The sequence below is a fragment of the Barbus barbus genome, assembly GCF_936440315.1.
Source record: "Barbus barbus genome assembly, chromosome: 3".
In the NCBI taxonomy this organism is placed as follows: domain Eukaryota; kingdom Metazoa; phylum Chordata; class Actinopteri; order Cypriniformes; family Cyprinidae; genus Barbus; species Barbus barbus.
The window spans coordinates 16,803,283-16,825,891 of record NC_136731.1 but is presented as its reverse complement, the minus strand read 5'-3'; the positions used below and the strand labels follow the sequence as shown (position 1 = coordinate 16,825,891).

General features: G+C 35.2%; 2 protein-coding genes across 2 annotated transcripts; both read right to left on the bottom strand.

Moving 5' to 3' along the window:
* Positions 1–1,303: 1,303 nt before the first annotated feature.
* Positions 1,304–14,649, bottom strand: e4f1 (E4F transcription factor 1). Its single transcript, XM_079381626.1, has 14 exons — positions 14,390–14,649; positions 10,361–10,470; positions 9,801–9,891; positions 9,433–9,578; positions 9,215–9,335; positions 8,966–9,118; positions 7,640–7,749; positions 5,450–5,674; positions 5,261–5,375; positions 4,956–5,173; positions 4,671–4,869; positions 3,099–3,265; positions 2,153–2,215; positions 1,304–2,043 (listed from the first exon to the last, which is right to left on the bottom strand). Exons 1-14 carry the CDS (start codon positions 14,478–14,480, stop codon positions 1,693–1,695), a joined length of 2,160 nt encoding a protein of 719 aa, XP_079237752.1. The 5' UTR covers positions 14,481–14,649; the 3' UTR covers positions 1,304–1,692.
* A 362-nt stretch (positions 14,650–15,011) lies between these two features.
* LOC306847596 (hexosaminidase D) lies at positions 15,012–21,958 on the bottom strand. Its single transcript, XM_079381637.1, has 14 exons — positions 21,662–21,958; positions 20,767–20,912; positions 20,373–20,655; positions 20,170–20,279; positions 19,226–19,313; positions 18,850–19,014; positions 18,518–18,701; positions 18,226–18,297; positions 17,604–17,808; positions 17,314–17,396; positions 16,657–16,732; positions 16,482–16,577; positions 16,232–16,321; positions 15,012–15,540 (listed from the first exon to the last, which is right to left on the bottom strand). The coding sequence occupies exons 2-14, from the start codon at positions 20,844–20,846 to the stop codon at positions 15,342–15,344; spliced, it is 1,731 nt and encodes a 576-aa protein (XP_079237763.1). The 5' UTR covers positions 20,847–20,912; positions 21,662–21,958; the 3' UTR covers positions 15,012–15,341.
* Between the last annotated feature and the right edge of the window lie 651 nt (positions 21,959–22,609).

Here is a 22,609-nt window from a genome sequence, read left to right as displayed (position 1 = left end):
TTTCTATCAAAAAATCCTGAAGTCTGAAAACAGCTTATATTGAAGGCAGTCTAAAAAAATGACAGCTTGAGTAATGTTCTACTCCAGGGGCCACCAGACTCGGTCTTGGAGGGCCGGTATCCTGCAGAGTTTAGCTCCAACCCTAATTAAACACACCTGAACCAGCTAATCAAGCTCTTATTAGGCATACTAGAAACTTCCAGGGAGGTGTGTTGAGGCAAGCTGGAGCTAAACTCTGCAGGACACCGGCCCTCCAGGACCAAGTTTGATGACCCCTGTTCTACTCTGTGATGTAATAGTGAGGATAAGCACCACCTCCACAGAAGAAGATCAACACCTGCTTCTACATCACTGCCTGTTTAGCCCCGCCCACCAATTCTACATCACTGCCTGTTCACTTCATTGTACCGTGGATTCATTTACAAACAAGGTACAATTTGATGTGGGAATTTCAGAAAGATTGAAACTAAAAGATAATGCTGTGCCAACTATATTGGATCTGATGTCGCACCACACGTGTGAGTTAACTGTTCTCATTACGTTCTCACTATAGCTTTGTTTGTTAAGCAGATTGTTTGATATGTACTGAGTATTTACGTATTTTTAACCTAAATCACAGCAGCGTCCATCTGTGAAGGACGTAACTGTCAAACTGTCAGCCAATTACAATCCTCCATGCCTATTCAAACAGAGCGTTCTGATGAGGGGGTCAAAAATAGGATATTACTTCTAAATTATGTTTTTTGATGTAAAAATCTTGATATCAAGTACACCTCAGGGAAGGTGTACTTGATCAGGCAGTTCATTACACCTTTTAAATAAGCATAATTGTACTGTTACACACTTACAATGACCGTAGACAATAAAATACACTTTGAAATGTGTATAGCCACTTATTGTACGCTGAATTGTATACATTAATATGATCACCACAGTGATCAAATATGCTTATTAACCTCAATGGGCAAAATTAATTATATCTGAATTTTTAACTCCTGTTAGGATCGTAAACAACGAAATAGCAGAAAGACATCAAAAATGTGCAGGTATTATGTCGGTAAGTTATAACTGTTATAACCTACTGAAAAAAGCACATCTATACAGTATTTTTATATTTAGCACATATTCATCTGTTTTTAAACCCTCCAGAAAGTCTTAACTTCTATTTGTTTTTACAAACTGAGGGACGAATAACACTTACCATGCTTTTTGAGGCCAGAATATTCCTTAGATGACTGTGTAAATGATGCATTACTAAGAATGCAGAAATGAGAACTGATCAATGAATGAAGAAATACAGAGGTACATAAAAATATATTTAATGTTTCATACTTTCGTTCCCTGCCAGGTGTTTTCTGGGCCCTGTTATTGTTGGCAACATGTTATGTTGCATATTCATGATGAGTAGATGATAGACATATGATTTTATGCCATGCAACAGAGAGAAAATCTAATATAGAAAAAACATGGTTTTGCCATCTACTGAAAAATGGCATCAGTTCTTAACCCGCAGCTTGAAAACAATCTGTTTAAAACCCAAAACACAAACTTTTGAAAGTTTCCATAAGCAAAAGTTATGAATCCATCTTGCAGTGCAAAACATGTGGATTAAGGCCTCCCAGAGAACCAAAATGCTACAGTACGGCTGTTTGTGTAACAAACAAAACGTATTAAATTAACACAATCTGCATCTTAGACCACTACCACAGTCTGGATTTCCATTTCGTCGGGTGAAGCGATGATGTACTGCTCCTCTTGCTCCATTGTCTCAACAGTCTCCTCTGTTACCATGGTAACTGTGGTGTGGGGCATCTCCACGGCGCCCTCTGTTGTCGTAGTGAGGATGGTGCCATCGCTAATGGCATTTGCGAGTGTTATTGCCACCTGCTCGGTCAAGCTCTCAGGTGTGGCGATGGTGATGGTGTCTCCACAGTCCGAGATGCATGGGGTCTCGTCTGCGGCCACGTTACGCACGATGATCTGGTGGCCTCCGTGTGATTGGCTAACGATCTGCTGCACCACCTTCATGATGTGACTGTCCATCTGAGGTCAGACACATCGAGCAATATGGTTACTCCATTTGGATGACTTTTTTAATCTTGCTAATATCTGCTTAAGCTGACATTGATGTGAGGGAAATTTTAAAAATGACCTGCTGCTGATTGTCTTGAATTATTGCCACTTCCTCCCCTTGAACTACTTCCTCAGCTGGTGCCTGAAAAAAACCCCACATAATCAAACACAAAAATCTATATTTTAAACTAAATTATAGTCAATGTATTGCAACAAGTATCTTTATCACATATATTTTCAAATCTTTAGATCATCCATATTATTAATTATAAAATATAATTAAATATACACTAGAGTTTGGGGTCAGTATGACTTAAAAAAAAAGAAATTAATACTTTTATTTAGCAAGTGTGCATTAAGTTGATCAAAAGTGACATTGAAAGTTACAAAATAAATCTTGTTCTTTTGAATTTTCTATTCAAAATTTTGGTTTCCACAAAACTAATATGAAGGAGCACAACTGTTTTCAACATTGATAATAAAAATGTTTTTTGAGCAGCAATTATATAATATTTTAAAAATATTTCATATTTCAACATATTTCAACATGATTTCTGAAGGATCATGTGACACTGAAGACTGGAGGAATGATGCTGAAAATTCAGCTTTTCATCAAAGAAATAAATTACATTGAAACAAAAATGCAATAATGTTTCACAGTATTACTGTTTTTACTGTATTTCTGAGCACATAAATGCAGCTTTGGTGAGTGTAAGAGACTTTTCAAAAACATGACCCCAAACTTTTGAATGATAATGTAAGTGGTGAAAATAAAAAAAATATTGCAGATATGAGTATGTAATGATATGAAAATGAATATAAAAAAATTTAATGAATAAAAAAAAAAACATTCACTTTTTCATCATTAATTACAACCAATTGTAATAATTTTATTGATCTTTTTTGTTTAATGTATATGTTGTTCATATAATAATTTTCATATCATTATATCTACACACATGATCAGCAACATATTAGTCACCTCAGCACCTCAAGTCACATAACAAGCATACTTAGATTTTTACCCCAATGATGTATTCCTGAGTGTCGGCCACCACTGAGGAGAACTCCACCAGCAAAGCATGAGGGTCGTCTGATACGATGGTGGTGGAGACGCTCTCAGCCGGCACCTCCTGCTCCTCAGAGTTCCCCATGAGTTCAGAGTCCTTCTGCTGCACAGCAAAACAGCCTCCTGACACACACACACAAATATACAGTCACTGTAAGACTTCATGATTTCGAGAAATAGCTTAAATGAGTCTCTCCAGTGTCCTCACATTTTAGAGAGGAATTCCAGAATTATATATATATATTTAAAAGTTTAGCTAGACTTTTTAATGTTTTTGAAAAAAAAATTATAATTATGTTCACCAAGGCTGCATTTATAGGATCAAAAACACAGTAAAATATTACTTTAATTTAAAACTTTTCTATTTGAATATGTTTTCAAATGTAATTTATCCGTGCTATGGTAAAGCTGAATTTTCAGCATCATTACTCCACTCTTCAGTGCCACATGATCTTTCAGGCTATAAGTTGCTTTTGATAAAGGCATCTTCTAAATAAATGCAAAAAATGCATGAATGTAAATTTTGTAATAAATGTAAAACAAAAATCTTCTTTTATTTCAGCTAGTTTAGCTTAAGTTGAAGCACTATAATAGAACTAGAACTAAAGTTATAGTTATACTTAAACTATAACTAATAATAAATAAATTATAACTTAAATAATAATAAATACTATATAGATGTTTTTAAAATTAAAGCGAAAACAGAAAATATTCAAATGAAATCTAATTCAAAATATTAACAAAAACTATAAAACTATATGAACCATAGAAAGAAGGAAATTGTAATGTTTACTGTTTTATTGTATGTTGTTTTTTTATTCCTTCAATATATATATTTTTTTAACTATATGAACCATACTGGAATAACACTGTCTTTAGTGGCTTACAGTCCATTTTGTTTTGTTTTTAACTATAATAGACACATTTCAAGAGATGCATAAAAATGAGTTAAATTCGATATAAAAAAACAACACAAAACACTTAAATATATTCATATTCTCTATATGGATATTATAGACAAAACAGTGTTTTAACATAATAAATGTAAATATGTTAATAAATATTAATAAATGTTTCTTGAGCAGCAAATCAGTATATCAGAAGGATTTCTGAAGATCATGTGATATTGAAGACTGGAGTAATGATGCTGGAAATTCAGCTTTGAATCAAATGAATAAATGTCATTTTAAAATATACTGAAATACTAAACTGGTATTGTAATAATATTTCACAATATTAGTTTTTACTGTATTTTTGATCAAATCATTTTAGCTTATTATTAATTACAATCAATTTGAATAATTTTTAATTAAAATAATTTTAATAATTTTAGATATCCATATATGGATCTCATAAATAAAAAACAATTCTGTTTTTTAGAAAGTTTTGCAGCTGATATGTAGGACTTTTAATACGCCAGAAAACACATTATAAGTCCTACATATGTTTACTAGTTGTTTTTAACATTCACTTCAGTTTAGACATGTTTTAATAATGTGAATGATTTTAGTGAATAATGTTTATAAACCTTTAGCTCGCAGGTGTCGGTTGAGCGTGCCATGCTCAGCAAAGCCCCGGCTGCATTTTGAGCACTTGAAGGGCTTTTCTCCCGTGTGATGTCGGATGTGCCGCACTAAAGCGCTCTTTTCCCGGAAGCCACGGGAGCAGTGTGGACACACATATGGCTTTTCCTCGCCATGAGTGCGGTGGTGGACCTGCAGAGCATTCTGGAACACAAGAGACGATGGTTTAAAGTTGACAATGTAAACCCTAAGGATAGCGTTTGCATATTGTTTTTGCATATTGATCTCACCTTGGTCTTGTATCTCTTGTCACAGAAGCTGCAGTGGTACGGCCTCTCGTCTGAATGCGCTCTCATGTGTTCCCGCACGTGTCCGATGGCTTTAAACTGTTTGCCGCACTCTCCACATTTGTAGCGCCGCTCGATGACGTGCGTCTCCATGTGTTTCTTCAGCACGTAGCCCGTCAGGAACTCCTTCTGACATGTTAAGCACTTAAACGGCTTGTAACCTGAGGAAGGAAAAAACATTCAGAGACTCAGCTGTTACACAAATATTATAGGTTGTTAATGAATAAACTGCTTTGAATGGGGCGTACCAACATGCCCTTTGACATGGACCCTTAGGTAGGCCAGTGTCTTGAACATGCGCTCACAGTGAGGACATTTGTATAATTTTGACTCGACGGGTTCGTCTTCCTTCACAGACGAATCCTACAATGGATAAAAAAAGTTTATTGTGTTGTTTTATTGTAATAAAACATGCCGTCACAATCTAAGAAACTCACTTGCGTTTCCTCAGCCACGGTCTCCACACATTCCTCCGTCACCTGGATCTCAGTGAGTCTGGCGTCAGTCTCAGGAGCCTGCAGGACTGCTTTAGGTGACCGGGCCTCTGCCTGCTCGGCCGCCTCCGTGGCTTCAGTCTCCAGTGCGATGCCAGAGTTTATGATGGCCTGGCAGATTAGATTGTCGGCTTCAACCACAGTCGCAGTTTGAGGCTGAGACACAACCTGTTACAGAGGAACTTCATTAACGCTAGTCTGAAATGAGCTACAACTACCGAATTTATAAACAAATGTCCTTGTACTTTTCCAAACAAATACATTTTTACTAAAGGAAGTTACTTCTGACAAAGATTCTTTTTTGGGGGACATTAATTTAGCTTTTTAGCCATTTTAATAATATATATATATATATATATATATATATATGCTTGTAATAAAGATTTAAATGCTAAAGAAAAGGCAGTAGAGCAGAATGTATTTAGAATGGTTGTGATAATGTAAGAAAAGTAGCTTAAATGTTTTGCCAATTTGCTTAAATGTTTTGCGTTTAAACACGTCTATGAAAGATTGTATTACTGGACTGTGTAAAAAAGAATCGCAATACTGAAAAAGCATTTCACGTAGCAATGTCTGGATTTGAAATCAAAATAATGGATAAATGGTGTGTCTGTTGTAAACAGCCACGGATCAATTGCAGACTCCTGTGTGAAAGCAGCGTCTGCACCGCTTATGTCCTGCATTCGCACTGCAAACGGAGTACGTGTGAACCTGTAGGCCACCTCACATACAGCTCATGAAATCAGGCATTTGCTGTGTGTAAGCTATTGTGCAACAATTGCACGATTGTCAATATAAAAATGCAGTCCATGATCAAACACTTAGGTGAGATAAATATATATTTTTGAAAAATGCCCCCTTCCACCCCTCAAATTAGAAAATCCCCCTCACAAGTCACCTAAGAGAGGGAATTCATTTTTCAAAATTAAATTCAGGCCCTGAATAAATGTCTAAAATCATAATTGGATCATCACTATAGAAAATTCTACATAATAAAAAGAAGGCTTTAATACGATCGGTATCGGTGATCGGATCAGCAGATACTGCTTTCTGTGATCGGCCTCAAAAATCCTGATCGGAGCACCCTAACGCAGATGTAAGCCCCTTTGTAATTGTTAACATTTTCATAAGTAACTGCAATTTAATTACACATTTTTATCAGTAACTGTAATAGATTAGTTATATTTATTTTGTAATTAAATTACATAACTCTGTTACATGTACTAGTTACTCCCCATCACTGTTTATAAATATACTTGTGAATTATTATTTTTTTCTACTACATCTCCCACAATTCCTAGTAAACTACATTTAGGGTGAACTCCAAATATGGTGCACTACATTACCCATATTCCCCTGGTTAAGGTCTATAAATAGACCTCACTTCCTTCCTGTGTCCCTTTTTGCATTGGTGAGGTGTGGGTGTTTGAATGGGCACCCAACCATGTCCTTTGAGTCCTTTCCTTAGGATGCGTTAAGTAAGTTTGTTTGCCAATTGTATAGTTTGAACTTGTTTATTTAAATTGTTTAGATATTTAATCCTTACTTGGATTGAGTACAATACTGATGTTTATTGATAAGTTGTTTGTATCTGTTTGATTTCTTTTTTTCTATTGTTTGTAGTGACCTAAAACCATCCTGTTTATCCTGTCCATCATGGTAGTCCTGCACCACACAAGTGAGAGTAACTGTTTTTATTACGTGCTCACTATAGCTTTGTCTGTTATTATAGATAGATTATTATAGATGGCATCTGTGAAGGACGTAGCTGTCAAACATACACAGCCATTGGCCAATCATAGCAGTGGGTGTTTTGATAACATTATAAGTGGACCTTAGAGAACAGTACAAAATAAAAAAACAAAGGCAGTTCATGACCCTTTTGAATATTTACAAAAATAAAAAATAAAAAAAATAATTAATTATATAATCTTATCAATGTTGGCAAGGCAAAAATAAATATCAACTACTGATCCTACTTTTGAGACTTGCTTAAATGCTTCAAAAAAATAAAATTGCAGCTCCCAAAAATATAATTGAACTGCTGGCGTTTTTTTGAATTGGTGAAATTCAACATGCTTTTCTGCACCAAAAAGATTTGTAATTAACATGCTACTTTTGATAGTCTCATACCTGTTGCACTTGTCCTACCACCTCGATCTGGATGATTTCCTGACCAGCTTCCACAACCCTCACGACAGGAATTTGCTCCTTCTCAGGTTCAGGAGGTGACGGCTGAACTTCTGGAATGATTCCCAACAGCAATACAATCAGAAGACCTCACGCGCACAACAGTTTTCACATGAAAAATAAATCTCTATCATTGCATAAACAAACCAGCTTCAAATGTCAGCATGAAATGAACATTCACCAATTGATTGAACTGACAACAACAAAACAGTACGATAAACTCGCTTATATAGAATGTTTCATTTATTAACAAAACAAATACATCCTTTTTGGGCTTATATTTGTTGGGTACTGAGATATGTTTGACTCCACGCCATTTTTTCATGAATGACTTTTGGGACTTCATGTTCATTCAACAAAGATGTCTACTGTTAGCTGCTCTCACAGCAGCAAAAACATTGCTAGTCAACCGTTGGAATCCTCCTCACACAATGGACAGACGAACCTGGACGGTGTATTTGTTGGACATTATCTCGATGGAACTCTCAACTTCTCGTATACATGGATCTAACGTGAAAACTGTAACTTTATGGCATTCAGCTTTTAATGTTGTCATCTTTTCTAAAATCTTTGAAAAAAATATTTTATTGTTATTTATTTATCTCTTAATAATTTATTTATTTTTTATTGTTATTATTTATTCATTTATTTAGTCTACCAGGGGGTGGGTTCTAAGTTTGTACAGCTGCTTTTGTTTTAAATTACTGTTCCCAGAAGAAAACTCAATAAACGGTTGTTAACAAAAAACAAAATGAATACAAATACACCATGCTATAGGCCTAATATAAAATAACAAATAACTTGCACAAAGTTTAAATATAAAACACTGAAAATCAGCAAACATGGTGGAACCAAATAAATAAGAAACCAATGATACTTTATGATCCTAGTTTTAATAATAATAAAAAAATGTATATATATTTTTATAATTTTTAAGCATTTCTTTGTTTTTGCTGTATCGAAAACATACCGAACCATGAATTTTGTGAACCGTTACACCCCTACTGGTGACATATGTCAGACTTCACCAATCATATAGTCTACTTAAACCCTGCAAAGTCACGTTCATCTGTCCACATCTCAACATCCAATCAAAAAAATAATGCACGGAAGCCCCGTGTTTTCTTTTTTTTTTTTTTTTACACAATGGAATGAAAGATCCATTGCTACTTCCCTTTCTTGAGACTTTAAACTTGTAACAATTGTTAAATGACACCCTCCTATCACTGAAAAGGTCATTATGAAAAGGCGTTGTGAGATGTGAATTACCTTTCCGAACTCCATCCTTGCTGACAAGTATTTCTTTACACTGACTGTAGCGAATCTTCTCGGTGCAAGGTGTGAGAGACTTTAGATGCCTGGTTAGAGCTCCGGACTCTCTGAACGCCAGGCCACACTGATTGCAGCAGTACGGACGTTCATCTGCCAAAGTAAATGATGTCAAAATACTGTGAAATACTTAAATAAAAACAACTTTCACAACCCAGTAGAGTCCAATACAAGTGCGCTTAGTTTTACCTGTGTGCCTACGTTTGTGTCGGATCAACGAACCCTTGGTCCTAAAAGCAGTCTTGCATATTTCACACTTAAAGTCCTTCTGATCGGTGTGCGTGAACATGTGGGTTCTCAGAATATTTGTCTATAAATGGATCAAATTTATAACTGGGGTGAGTTTTCCTGGCATATTCCCAAATAGGATAAGTAATCAAATGCATAAAAATGATCTAATATTGTACCGTTTTAAAGGTCTTCTCACATATGTCGCAGACGAATCGCCCCTCTGCGTTTAACTTCCAAACGACTTTTGCAGAGCTGGAACTGTCATCCTCACTTGCAGAGCAGCTTCTCTTTTTTTCTCCAGCTGCTGCTTTATCTTGCTTGTCTAAAGAACAAAGCGACTTCATTTAGTACCCAAACAAAGACAGATGGATTGGTAAATTGTTCTTTTCAGACCCAAATGGTCCCATTGTAGAGTTTGTATATAACTATAGAGATCAGATGTCTTGTTTGGCCCTGGTCCTGTTCAATTAAAATCAGGACATCTAGTTCCTCAATACAATGAAAGTGATATTATATTGACTTTACTAAATAAAAAGTGCAGTACCTGCATTCGACGTGCCCGCTTCATCAGATGAACTATCATTTTCCCTTAATTTCACCTCAATGGAAGCACCTTCATTTGGGACAGCATTTGTCTGAGGGAGAGGGCAGACAGATGAGCACTGATGTATCCTTAGCTTACATTTTGCACAGCTTCTTGAGTCTATGATCTGTAAGAATTTTATGATTTTGAAAGAAGTCTCTCAGCAAGGCTGCAATTATTTGATTTAAAAAAACCAAAACGGTAATATGGTCAAATTTTATTACTATTTAAAATAGCTATTTTCTATCATAATATATTTTAAAATGAAATTATTTTTTGTGATGCAAAGCTGAATTTTCAGCATCATTACTCCAGTCTTCAGAGTCACATGATCCTTCAGAAATCATTCAAATATGATGATGTGCTGCTCAAGAAACATTTCTTATTATCAGTAATGCATTTTGTTTAAAATTTTTGTGGCAACCTTGATACATTTGTTCACGATTCTTTGAATATGTAGTCACTCACTCTGGACATAAAATAATGCGATAAAAAGACGAATGATATAATAACATACAAACCTGATGGTCTTGTTGAGGACGCTTGCAGCTCCTGCTGAGTTTATGTTGGATGAAAGCATCCAGAGCGGAGAACTCCTCCAGACATCTCCCACATTTATGAATATCCTCATCTGAGAGGGAACACACAAATATTGATCTCACTTCAGTTTGACAGATCATACATTTACATTTATTCATTTAGCTGACGCTTTTATCCAAAGCGACTTACAATTGCTATATATGTCAGAGGTCGCACGCCTCTGGAGCAACTAGGGGTTAAGTGTCTTGCTCAGGGACACATTGGTGTCTCACAGTGGATTCGAACCCGGGTCTCTCACACCAAAGGCATGTGTCTTATCCACTGCGCCATCACCACCCCATGCATACTGCAAAAGTATCTGCGCAACGCGAAACAAAGAATGAAATAAACATTAATCTAAAATAATCAAATTTTCCCACAACTGTGGCATCAATTTTAAAATAATTTTATTTTTAGATTTTAAAATAAAAACGAAATGTATAAAATATACATTTTAACATTTTAATAGTAAATTAAAATGTTAAATATTATTATTTAATACATTATAATAGTATATAAGTTAATGTTATAATACAACTACTATTTTATAGATTTATTAATGAAATATTAATATACTATTTAGTAGGGCTGTAGTACTCGTCTAGACGTTTTCTATCATCTCGGACTTGTCTTGGACTCGTTGGTATTTGGTCTCGGACTTGTCTTGGACTCGTTGGTATTTGGTCTCGGACTTGTCTTGGACTCGTTGGTATTTGGTCTCGGACTTGTCTTGGACTCGTTGGTATTTGGTCTCGGACTTGGTCATTGGACTCGTTGGTATTTGGTCTCGGACTTGTCTTGGACTCGTTGGTATTTGGTCTCGGACTTGTCTTGGACTCGTTGGTATTTGGTCTCGGACTTGTCTTGGACTCGTTGGTATTTGGTCTCGGACTTGGTCATTGGACTCGTTGGTATTTGGTCTCGGACTTGTCTTGGACTCGTTGGTATTTGGTCTCGGACTTGTCTTGGACTCGTTGGTATTTGGTCTCGGACTTGTCTTGGACTCGTTGGTATTTGGTCTCGGACTTGGTCATTGGACTCGTCAAATGTTCTCGTTGGTCTCGACCGAGTCCAGCTATATATGCTTTTTTTTCTCTTTCAAAACAAAACCATTAATCTGGCTCGTTTGTTTGGAAAATGGGTAATGTAATTGGTTTATTTACAATCCATCTAGAACGGGCATTGCCATTGGTCGCTTGGTAAATGCACGGCTGCGTCATACGCCTGGTTCCAAGTGTGCATAATACAGTTTGGTTTTACAAAGTTCGTTGGAGTTTTCCCTCTATTCCACCTCACTTTCCTTCGCTTTTAAATGGCGTATTAATTCCCGAGTGCATTTTACTTTCAATTTCAATAGCGCAGTTCCGCATCAAATGCTTATCTATAACTTACAATGACAAATTTTCTGCAATAAACATGGGACTTTTATTAATAAAACAAATAAAAATACACCATTACCATGCTATAAGCCTAATATAAAATAACAAACTTACAAAATGTTTAAATGTAAAAAAAAACCCTGAAAATCAGCAAACGCTGTGGAACCAAATGAATAAGAAACAGAACGAATAAGAGCAAAAGGCCTGGAGGCACAGAATACACCTTGATGTAAAATAAAATAAATTACACAAATTTAAATAAAGTAAAAATAAGCAAACACCGTGGTTATGGCTGGGTGATTTTTCAGAATTTATCGATTCATTCGAATTTAATGTTTTGCCACAATTTTATGTTTTATAAATCAAGGAATCGCGATTTTGAATAGAAATATTACCAAATGCTAGAATTAGACAGTAAAGAGAAAAGAACGATCCAAATTTAAATATTAATCAAAGATAACACAAGTAAACACAACAAGCAGTTTTTGAATGAAGTGTTTTATTATGAAGGGAAAACAAAATCCAAACCCACATGGTCCTGTGTGAAAAAGTGCTTGCCCCCTAAACCTAATAACTGGTTGGGCCACCCTTAGCAGCAACAACTGCAATCAAGCGTTTGCGACAACTTGCAATGAGTCTGTTACAGCGCTGTGGAAGAATTTTGGCCACTCGTCTTGGCAGAATTGTTGTAGTTCAGCCACATTGGAGGGTTTTCGAGCATGAACCGCCTTTTTAAGGTCATGCCACAGCATCTCAATAGGATTCAGGTCAGGACTTTGACTAGGCCACTCCAAAGTCTTAACACTTAAAACACAGCAAGCACTTTTTCACACAGGGCCATGTGGGTTTGGATTTTGTTTTCCCTTCATAATAAAAAACTTCATTCAAAAAGTGCATGTTGTGTTTACTTGTGTTATCTTTGATTAATATTTAAATTAGTTTGATGATCTGAAACATTAAAGTGTGACAAACATGCAAAAAAATAAAGAATCAGGAAGGGGGGGCCAACACTTTTTCACACCACTATATATATATTATATAGCACCTATATTATATGGCCTAAGGCAAACAGCAAACGAACGCATGTGGCCACACACACAAACACACAGAGCTGAAGGTGTTTATATGCTACACAGCCTTGCTTGGGAGGGTTACATTGTACTATGGTTTCTTTAGGACAGGGGTCTCAAAACTTGGTCTTGGAGGGCTGGTGTCCAGCAGAGTTCCGCTCCAAACCTAATTAAACACACCTGAAACAGCTAATCTAAGCATACTAGAAACTTTCAGGCAGGTGTTTTGAGGCAAGTTAGAGCTAAACTCTGCAGGACACCGGCCCTCCAGGACTGAGTTTGGACACCCTGCTTTAGAACAAGAACAAGTCACAATATATTTTTTTTGACTTATGTTGCTTGTTCTTTGTAATATTTTCCATTGGCAGCCCAGAATGTGATTGTTACACTATAATAAAAATGCTGAAAATGTGAAGTTGCACTTCAGCTTATGTGACTTCAGTGAAACTGCTAAACCTAAAGTAAATAAAATAGCCTAATTTGATCCTACAGTGTTGCTGCACATGCTTTTAGATCATTACAAATAATAATGCAAAAAGATTATCTTAGAATAGAAGATATGCTGTCTCTCGTATCACCTAAATGATCAATAGTTAAGTATGTGGTTTAAGAAGAAGATTCTTTTTACGTTCTGTTCTGACGGTCTCGTTTGGACTTGGACTTGACTCGGACTCGATAGTCCTGGTCTTGGACTCGACAAAGGTGGACTTGACTACAGCCCTACTATTTAGTGCTGTCAAATGATTAATCGCATCCAAATTAAATGTTTTTGTTTACGAAACATATGTAAGGGTACTCTTTATATTTATTATGTATATATAAATACACACATGCATGTATATATTTAAGAAAAATATGTTGTGTTTATATATTAAATATAATTATATAATATAAATTATATGAATATATACACACATGTAAATATTTTCAAAATATATACTGTGTGTGTATGTATATATAAACAGTACACATATATTATGTGAACAAAAACTTTTATTTTGGATGCGATTAATCATTTGACCGCACTTATATCATTTTTTATTAAAATATTGGATTAGTTTTTATCTTATATTATGATCTGTTAAAGTTTTGTATTACTATAAGTTATATTTATTAATAATTATTAATTTAATTTATTCCTAAATATTACTTGCTTAAAAAAAAAAGTATTTTAAAAAGACAAAGCAATTTAGTCCATAAATATTTAAAATGTCATTTCGATCACAGAGTATGCTATTAAACAAAAATATTTAATTTGAGGTGCAAACGACTTTGAAAGTGTCCATATGTGAATAAACAGCTAAAGCCTGCTGCCGTGCGGTTTTAACATCAAACAGTCTTGGTGTTGCGAGATCTTCATCCAGTACAGATCGATGCTAAGCAGCATTAGCATCAGCCTAAACATGTTTGTCAAAAATAACATAGAGACCCTGCTAGCGTGACTGAACGAGCCAAAGTCAGGCCCACGCGTTTAATAATCGCGCTTTTACTGCGTGACTGTGTCGCATCGCCCTGTTTCTACCTTCGTCTCCGAGTGTGGTTTGGATGGTGATGTTGCTATGCTCCGTTTGGTCGGTAACTGTTGCTGCCGTATTATTATTTTCTTCAGTCATGTCGTTCCAGACCTCCGTCTCTGTCGCAACGCTTCGACAGGGAAAACATGGCGGATTTACGACTTCGTAGTCATAACAACTAAAGGGCGGCGAGGGGAGGGAGAACGATTCAAAATAAAGGCGCGCTCATCTTCTCCAGTCAAGTCGGTTCTTTCGAACGGTTCGTTTCAAAGAATCGGTTCAGTGATTGGCATCCATAATCTAAAAACACTGCTATTTATAAGTTTTAAATGTCATTTCACGTGTTCCAGAATTAGTTTGTGTAGTTATCTCTTTTAAACCGATGAGGGAGCTTAAGTTACAACAATAACCCGCGGTTTCACAGACGAGGCTTAAGCCTAATCCTAGACTAAAATGTAAATCTGAGCTGCTTCAACTGAAAGAAACTTGCACTGACTGATCTTAAAACATGTCAATGCCTTTGTTTTGTCTTCAGATGCACACCAGTAATGTTTTTTTTTTTCTAAGACACGAATCGGACTGGTTTTGTGACCTGGTTGAACAAATCAGAAGATCGGATTCAAAAAGAATGATGTACAAAATACATTCCCCATTTTTTTAATTTTGTGTTGTAAACACACACACACACACACACAAATAAATTAAAACCAACAAATTATGTTGTGTTATTGGCATTGTGATAAGGCTGTAAATGTACACATAAGCTCCATAACCAGCAGGTTTATACGGTGTATGCACTTGAAGTATAATTACATAACTTTTACGCAACTTTTCATAATCTTGTCATCACTTCCAGCAAAGCCTTCAGGAAACAAGCAAGATCCCTGAGGTGGAATAAGACAGTAGAAAGTTTGAATGCCATATTTTGGAAGGTCTTTCCTGTTGGTCCACTTGTCTGTTTCACCTCTTTTTCGAAGGATCAACCTTTGGCTGTCCATTGAGTTTAATGATTCTCTTTACATCAACCACCATGTTATGAAGTCTTTCTATGTGTTCGTTGACGTTCTCCTCCAACCACTCTTCTAAAGTGTCTGGGTAGAAGATTTCCTCCATATTTTGCCGGAAAGTCAATAAAAAGGAATCCCATTCATCCATCAATCTGACAAGAGGGAAAAAAGCAACATATTTAGGCAACTATCTTTCCATTTATGCACCTCACTGCATAAACAATTTTAACCAGAAATTCTAGTTTATGGTTTATAATAATCACCTTCACCTACAAACATACAGCGCTTGCACCAGTGTTATTTAAGTATAATTAATAAACTATTATAATTTGTATAAATATTATGGATTAGTTTATTTTTTCTATTTTCTGTCATCATTATAATTTCAGTTAAAGTTTTAGGAAATCTGTTTTGTATGTTTGTCATTTTTATTACTTCTTGTTTTGATTTTTTATATGTCTACACGTTTCTTTTCAGTTCTTAACTTGAAGTAGTTGTTAAACTTCAGCTAACATTTTATTTCAAGTAACAAACTAGTTTTAATGGTTTTTAGTTAGCAATCATTTTTGAAAATATCCAAGACTTCTTGAGTCAATCTGATTTTTTATTTTTTTTGTAAATTCTGATACAGACTAATACATTAATGAATCTTTTATACATTATTGATGAACAATTTTTAACACATTCATTGAAAAGGACCATTTCAGACTATTTGCTATGGCTCACTATTACTGTGGGAACCCTGTATCCAAATAATAACCAGAATGTTTTATGAGAAATATAAAAACAATATATTTGGTAATAAATGTGTCAAATGATATGCGAGTGCTAAAAAAACCTTACTTTTTCAGTTCATCATTGAAAAATGCAAGATTACGAGGGTTTGCAAAGTTGTGTTTGCGATGATATGGGCTGAATGATCCCTTGACATGGCTGCAAAACACAAGACAAACACAATGTTAGCGTAAGCAACAAAATGTTCAAGACAAAGAAATTAGTTGCACTGAAAGAAGAAAAATACTGGCTAATCCTGTGTGTGAATGTCATTTGAGTTCATGTTTATATGTACGGTCATTCAGAAACAATCACTCACTAGCTTTGCATGATCTTTCTAACTGAACTCTCGAGGTTGTCATTGATCTTCTTCACCATTTCATAAAGATTTGAGCCAGGAAAGGATGCACCTTTACTGCAGAACAATCAAGAGAGCATCATTTACAATCTATTCAAATAAATCTATATAAACATCTATATAAACAACTTCATACCACTCATTTTTGCTCAGCTCAATGTGACACCCAAGGAGGCGCTCCACCTCCTTCTGTGCCTCAGTAGCAAATGAACCTAACGCACACAAAACACATGGCAGCATGATACCTTTGCAATATACAGTGTTGGGGAATAACTACTTACATGTAATGGAATTAAGTAATTTAATGACAAAATAAATTAGAATCGGTTACAGTTATTTAGAAAAAAAACAAATTAAATAACACTATCTTAGCATATGATTTAAGTAAGAAGAGGTGCTAAAGTCTGATTTTGTGGTGGCTGTGCTTTAAAATGTAATTTTTATAATCTTAATTCAAGTGATGATGGATTTTGAGATGCCTGACAGTAATCAGTGTTGAATCCTACCATAAGGTTAACTCTGCATGTTTTAAAATAACTAACAGTTGAAAACATTTTTTAGAAATTTAGAATAGTAATCAAAAAGTAATCGGCTACTTTACATTAATAAAGTAATTACACTACTATTACATTCACAATAGGGTAACTTGTAATCTGTAACCTATTACATTTCCAAAGAAACTTTTCCCAATACTGGCAATATATCACATATGATTTTATTCTACTCATTTATAAAACAGCATGTTACATACTCAGTCCCTCCAGAAATAAAAGGTGTTGATTTGAACCCTCACCATATTTCAGTGCCTGAAGACAGACAGCCAGAGAAGGGATGGCCACTGGGAAAAGCTCACACAGCACAGTGTGATGCTCATACCTGAAACGCACATGGTTTTTCAAGTATTACTAGAGACATATGTTTTAATAATAGTGTTAATGTATGTATAAATCCTCATAGATGCTCATATAAATTACAAACACATTAATGCTCTAGGTTTGGAAGTTCCTAAAACCTTTACCGTTTGTATCAAGGCATTGCATGTTTGATGAGACAAAATATTTGAAGGAACAGCTGCGGGCTTACCTCTGCCAGCCAGTCAGAGCAATGCCTTGGTATCTCACAGACTTGTACTGCGGCATGGATTTAATGACTTGCTGCCACTGTAGGTGGTTTTTTAAATGGTGATTGATTGGAGTCCATTTCTGGTCAATTCCAGAGGCTCCTTTGAAAGCGCTAGCAAACCATACACCCTTAAATCCAGCCTGTTCATACTTGGAGATATAGTTACCTACAAACAATAAGTAAAACTGAAGTTAGATTTGGTTTGATATACCCAACCATTCAAAAGTTGTGCTAATGTTTTTTTTTTATGTTTTTGAAATAAGTGACTAATGCTCACCAAGGCTTTGATCAAAAACAGTAATAATTTACAATACATAGTTTTATATATCTCTTTTTTTTTGTAATTTGTTTTGCGATACCTTTATTGAGATTTTTCAGGCAAGTAATATTTGTGTTACATTTTAAAAATACAATTTTTAAAAAGTAAAACATTTCAAATCATGGAATATTTTCACAAAAGATTACAAAGAGAAACCTTTTTCCTCTGAATAATTTGCACAGATGAATCATTCACAATAAGGACAATGTTTAAGCTATTACATATGGTCAATATTTTCATATGAGAACCAGAACAGGGCCTTACCTATCTCTTTCACATCCATGTTTGGGATGTACTTCCATATCATGGGCGATGCAAGGTCCTGCAAACCTGATTCTAAAAAGTAAAAACCCACATCAGGACCAAAAAGCACTACTGAGGATGTTCCATCCACACCATTAGATGTCACTGTTAAGTCTAAAAATTACAGTGCACCTTTTAGAAATCCTATCATTATATGCAAATACTGTACATTACAGTAAATGTGAGTTTTACTGGTAATACCTGTTATTTGATCATGGCAAACATAAATGGCTTGCAGACTCTCTCATTATACCTTTGATAGTGTCGGAGCCAAGTTTCCTAAACATGTCGTCCCACAAGATCAGCTTGATTCCTCGCTTCAGTTTGGTCATAAACCTCCCAACTGCGGTCACATGATTGAGGAAAAGCTTTCCCATGTCTCCATTGTTGGCTTCCAGCCAGCGCTTCGAAGCTTCGCTTTCGCCCAGGCCACGTACCTAAATGTATTTTATCCACATGAGTTTACATTTGAAAGGAATAGGCCACTCAAAAAGGAAAACATGCTCACTATGTCTTTGTCATTTTCTTTTTTCCTATGAAATACAATTATTTTTAATGATCTGTAGAGAATAAAGATCCACTGACCTCATCAGCACCAATGTGGAACCACTTTGCTTCTGGGTGCTTCTTCATAACCTGCGTTAACATGTCTTCAACAAGATCCATGCTTCCTTGGGCCTGAGGGTTCAGGCTATTGGGAAACATTTCCACTTCTCTCAATTTGAAGTACTTCTCGTGTTTTAAGACAAACTGAAATGTGAACAGAAAGACTGGTACATAGTGTACAGTATGCTAATAAAGGAAAAACACAGTGCATCTACAGCATTTGAATGTGCTTTGCCTCCACATCAACATAACCACTGCGACTGGTTGCTCGTTCTACTGCTTTACTGAAGTATGTAGTGAGCACATGTTTGAGATATCTACAGTATTTGTGAGAGTTAGCTTCTTCTGTACTTGCCTCCAAGTGTCCGAACACCTGCACCAGAGGAATCAGTTCAAGCTTGTGCTGTTTGGCCAGAGACTTCAGTTCCTCTATATCTTCCGGACTTTCCCAGAAGCAATAAAGATATGCAAGTTAAAAATTTGTTTAAAGAAAAATAAAGATGAACAAATCATCATCTTATGATCTCTGAATATATTACAGCAATAGTTCACCTAAATGTCAATCTGTTCCTCATGTAAGCTACTGTAATTGGCTTCAGTGGACTGCTTTTAAATGTATCGACTATTTCTATGGTATTTATATAGTTTTTTTGGTTCTTGACATATGTGCTAATGTTCTTCAGTAATTAAAATAAACCTTAAATAAAATCAAATGTAAATATTATATGAAAACACTAAAATTGGAAATGTTGCCTCAGCAACTAAAATAGAAAAATAAGTTCAAGCTAAATACAATTGTTTAAAATAAATAAAATGACAAAACTACATTTTATATGACAAAACTGCTCATAAAAATAAAAACTCAAAATATTAATATAATTAAAATATTCAGAAGTACTTTAATAATATATTTTAAAAAATACAACATTAAAATAAAAAAACAAATCCAATGAAAACATGCAACAGAACAATTTAAGAAGACTATAATATCAAATAAAAACAGTCACAATCACATAAAAGCTACTCCGAAAAGGTGGGTTTGAAGAGAAGATTACATTTATAATACCATTTATTATAGTAAATAATTAAAATTGAGTCTATAAATAATACTGATTATTATTAACTGTCATTTTATGGAAAAGTGCTGCATATACAGTAAATGTTCTTCAAATATCTCCTTGCAGACAGATGTAGAATGAGATGAGGCTGAGAAAATAATGCCAGAATTTTCATTTGGGAGTAAACCGGGTCAAATTAAGCCAGGTTTAGTTAATCCGATGCTCAGAATCAGTCACCCACCTGTATGCAAAGCTTGATTTGACAATGCTGAGTTCCCCCTCATAAGGAAACATATCCTCATATTCCACCAATATCCCATTAGCACCCAGAGATGACAGTAGAGGGAATATCTACAAAAGGACATAAAGGTAAACTTTTAAAAAGGAAACTGTTTATACATTATACCACATGACTGAAACAATCCTGTTTATACAGATTCCCACCTGTTCAAGGTATTTGACTTTGGGTGCGGCACCTTTCAGATCTAAGTGCACAATATTTAATGGATCCGTGTGTGTATCATCAGGAACTTCTGGTTCTAACTCGTCTTGGTTTGATTGGATCATCTCTTTTTTCTCTGACTGAACCTCTGTGCTGTCCACATGTCCATTTTTGACAGGATCCTCCTGATTATGAACTAAATTCAGCTGTGGGATATGCTGGTTAGCCCAGAAATTAGCACCTTGTATGATTTGGTGGGTCTTGACACTCGTGCCTTTGCTGGAGCTATGAACAGAAGGTAAATAAACTTCATTCACAATCTTGTTTGGGACAGTGAAGCATGGTTTGATGCTGATGCACGTGTACATGGAGACCCATGAGAACTGCAATCCTCACCTGGGACGAAAGAAAATTTTCACCATGGCAACAATCGCCAAGCAGCCCACGATCAACCTCATAAACTTCTGAGAGTTCATGTCTGCTTCTGTGCAGGTGAATGCGATAAACCATAGAAATGAAAGCAGGGGTTGAACTCAAATGACCTTTAAAACAAAATTTGCAATGAAAATCAAGGGACATAATGAAAAGCTTAACAATCTTTACCTGTTTAAATGACAATGGAATGCCTTCTAAACACATCAGGGGCTAGTTGCATAAACTTAGCTTCTATATTAAGACAGTGCCTTAATAAGAAATTAGTCTCATTTTTGGATTCAATTTATAATCTATGCAAAGTTATGCTGCTGGGGTGTAAAAAAATCCATAAATCGGTGCTCTTTGGATGCGGGATTCTTTCGTATCATCAAAAAACTCATAAATCCAAGGCACTAGAGTAGTGTGAAATTTGTTTTTTAATTTATGGGGGTTTTTTCAATATTTTTCACACTATTCGAGTGCCTTGGAATTATGAGTTGTTGTTTTTTTACAATGTCTGCTTTTATGTAACTGAATTATATATATATATGACCAGTCTTTGATGGCTAACTTATAAGACCAGTCTAAACCTTTCATGCAACTGGGCCCAGTTTATGCATTTAATAATAATAATAATAATAATAAAAACACTTTACAAATGCAAATGAAAAAAATGTCTACTTTTGTTTTATGTGGAAATGCATCAATTATCAAAGTAGATCAACAACATAACATGCGTTTAATATATTTTCTCACAATTCGGACTCTTTAGCATTAAAACTGATTTTTATTTTCTTTGCTCAAATAGTAAATATGATGCTTTATAAATTAATGCATGTTGTTATCACTTTAGAGAAACGCTGAAATGTATACTTACGCTGTTAAAGACCATCAATCCTTTAGGTAAAAGAGTTTATGAAGCATATGAGCAGAATTACTTCCGTGTGTAGATTCTTGCTGCAGCAAGTGCATTTGTGTGGTTGTAAAACGCGACAAGTTCAACCCGTTTAACGTGACGTACTTACAAGAGATTATTTGAATTGATAATTTACGATGACAAATGGTCGGCAGACATCTTTCTGCACTTGACCGAGCGCGAGCACCTGCCACCTGGACGATAACAGCGTGACAGTGGAAGTGTTACGCGCGACTCATCGACGCTTTACGGCGTATCAAAGTCTGAGCGACCGTAACATGCCTTATAAATGAGCACAGAAATAAAGCCAGCTGCTACAGCACGTAATATGTCTTGTTTAAAAACAAATTACGTTTGGATAGTTGTCATAACATGCCAAGAAGTGACAGCGGAGTCCTGTTGTGTTACACGATATTTAATCTCAAGCAGCTTTGTCTAATTAGTGTATCAGTATTTTACATGCAGTTTTTATATTGCTATAATTAAAGCACATGTAATATGCTTACTTTTCAAGACGAAAACATCAAACTGGTGAATAGTTACAACATCTAAAATATTTTTTTACCAGCTATATTTTATACAGCGGTCCAATTTTAAACTGAGACATTAGCATTTCTCTAGCCTGTCATGTAAAATGCAAAAACTTCGATGTTGATGAATCGATAACAGCGATTCGGTCTGTTTTAAAACTAAAAGTCGGAAAACAGACGAGGTAAGAAAATATACAGGTGCATCTCAATACATTTGAATATCGTGAAAAAGTTAATTTTTTCTTGTAAGTTATTTCAAAAAGTGAAACTTTCATATATTTTAGATTAATTGCATGTAAAGTAAAACATTTAAAAAGTTTTTTTTTTTGTGATTAGAGCTTACAGATCATGAAAGTCATAAATCAGTCTCTCAAAATAT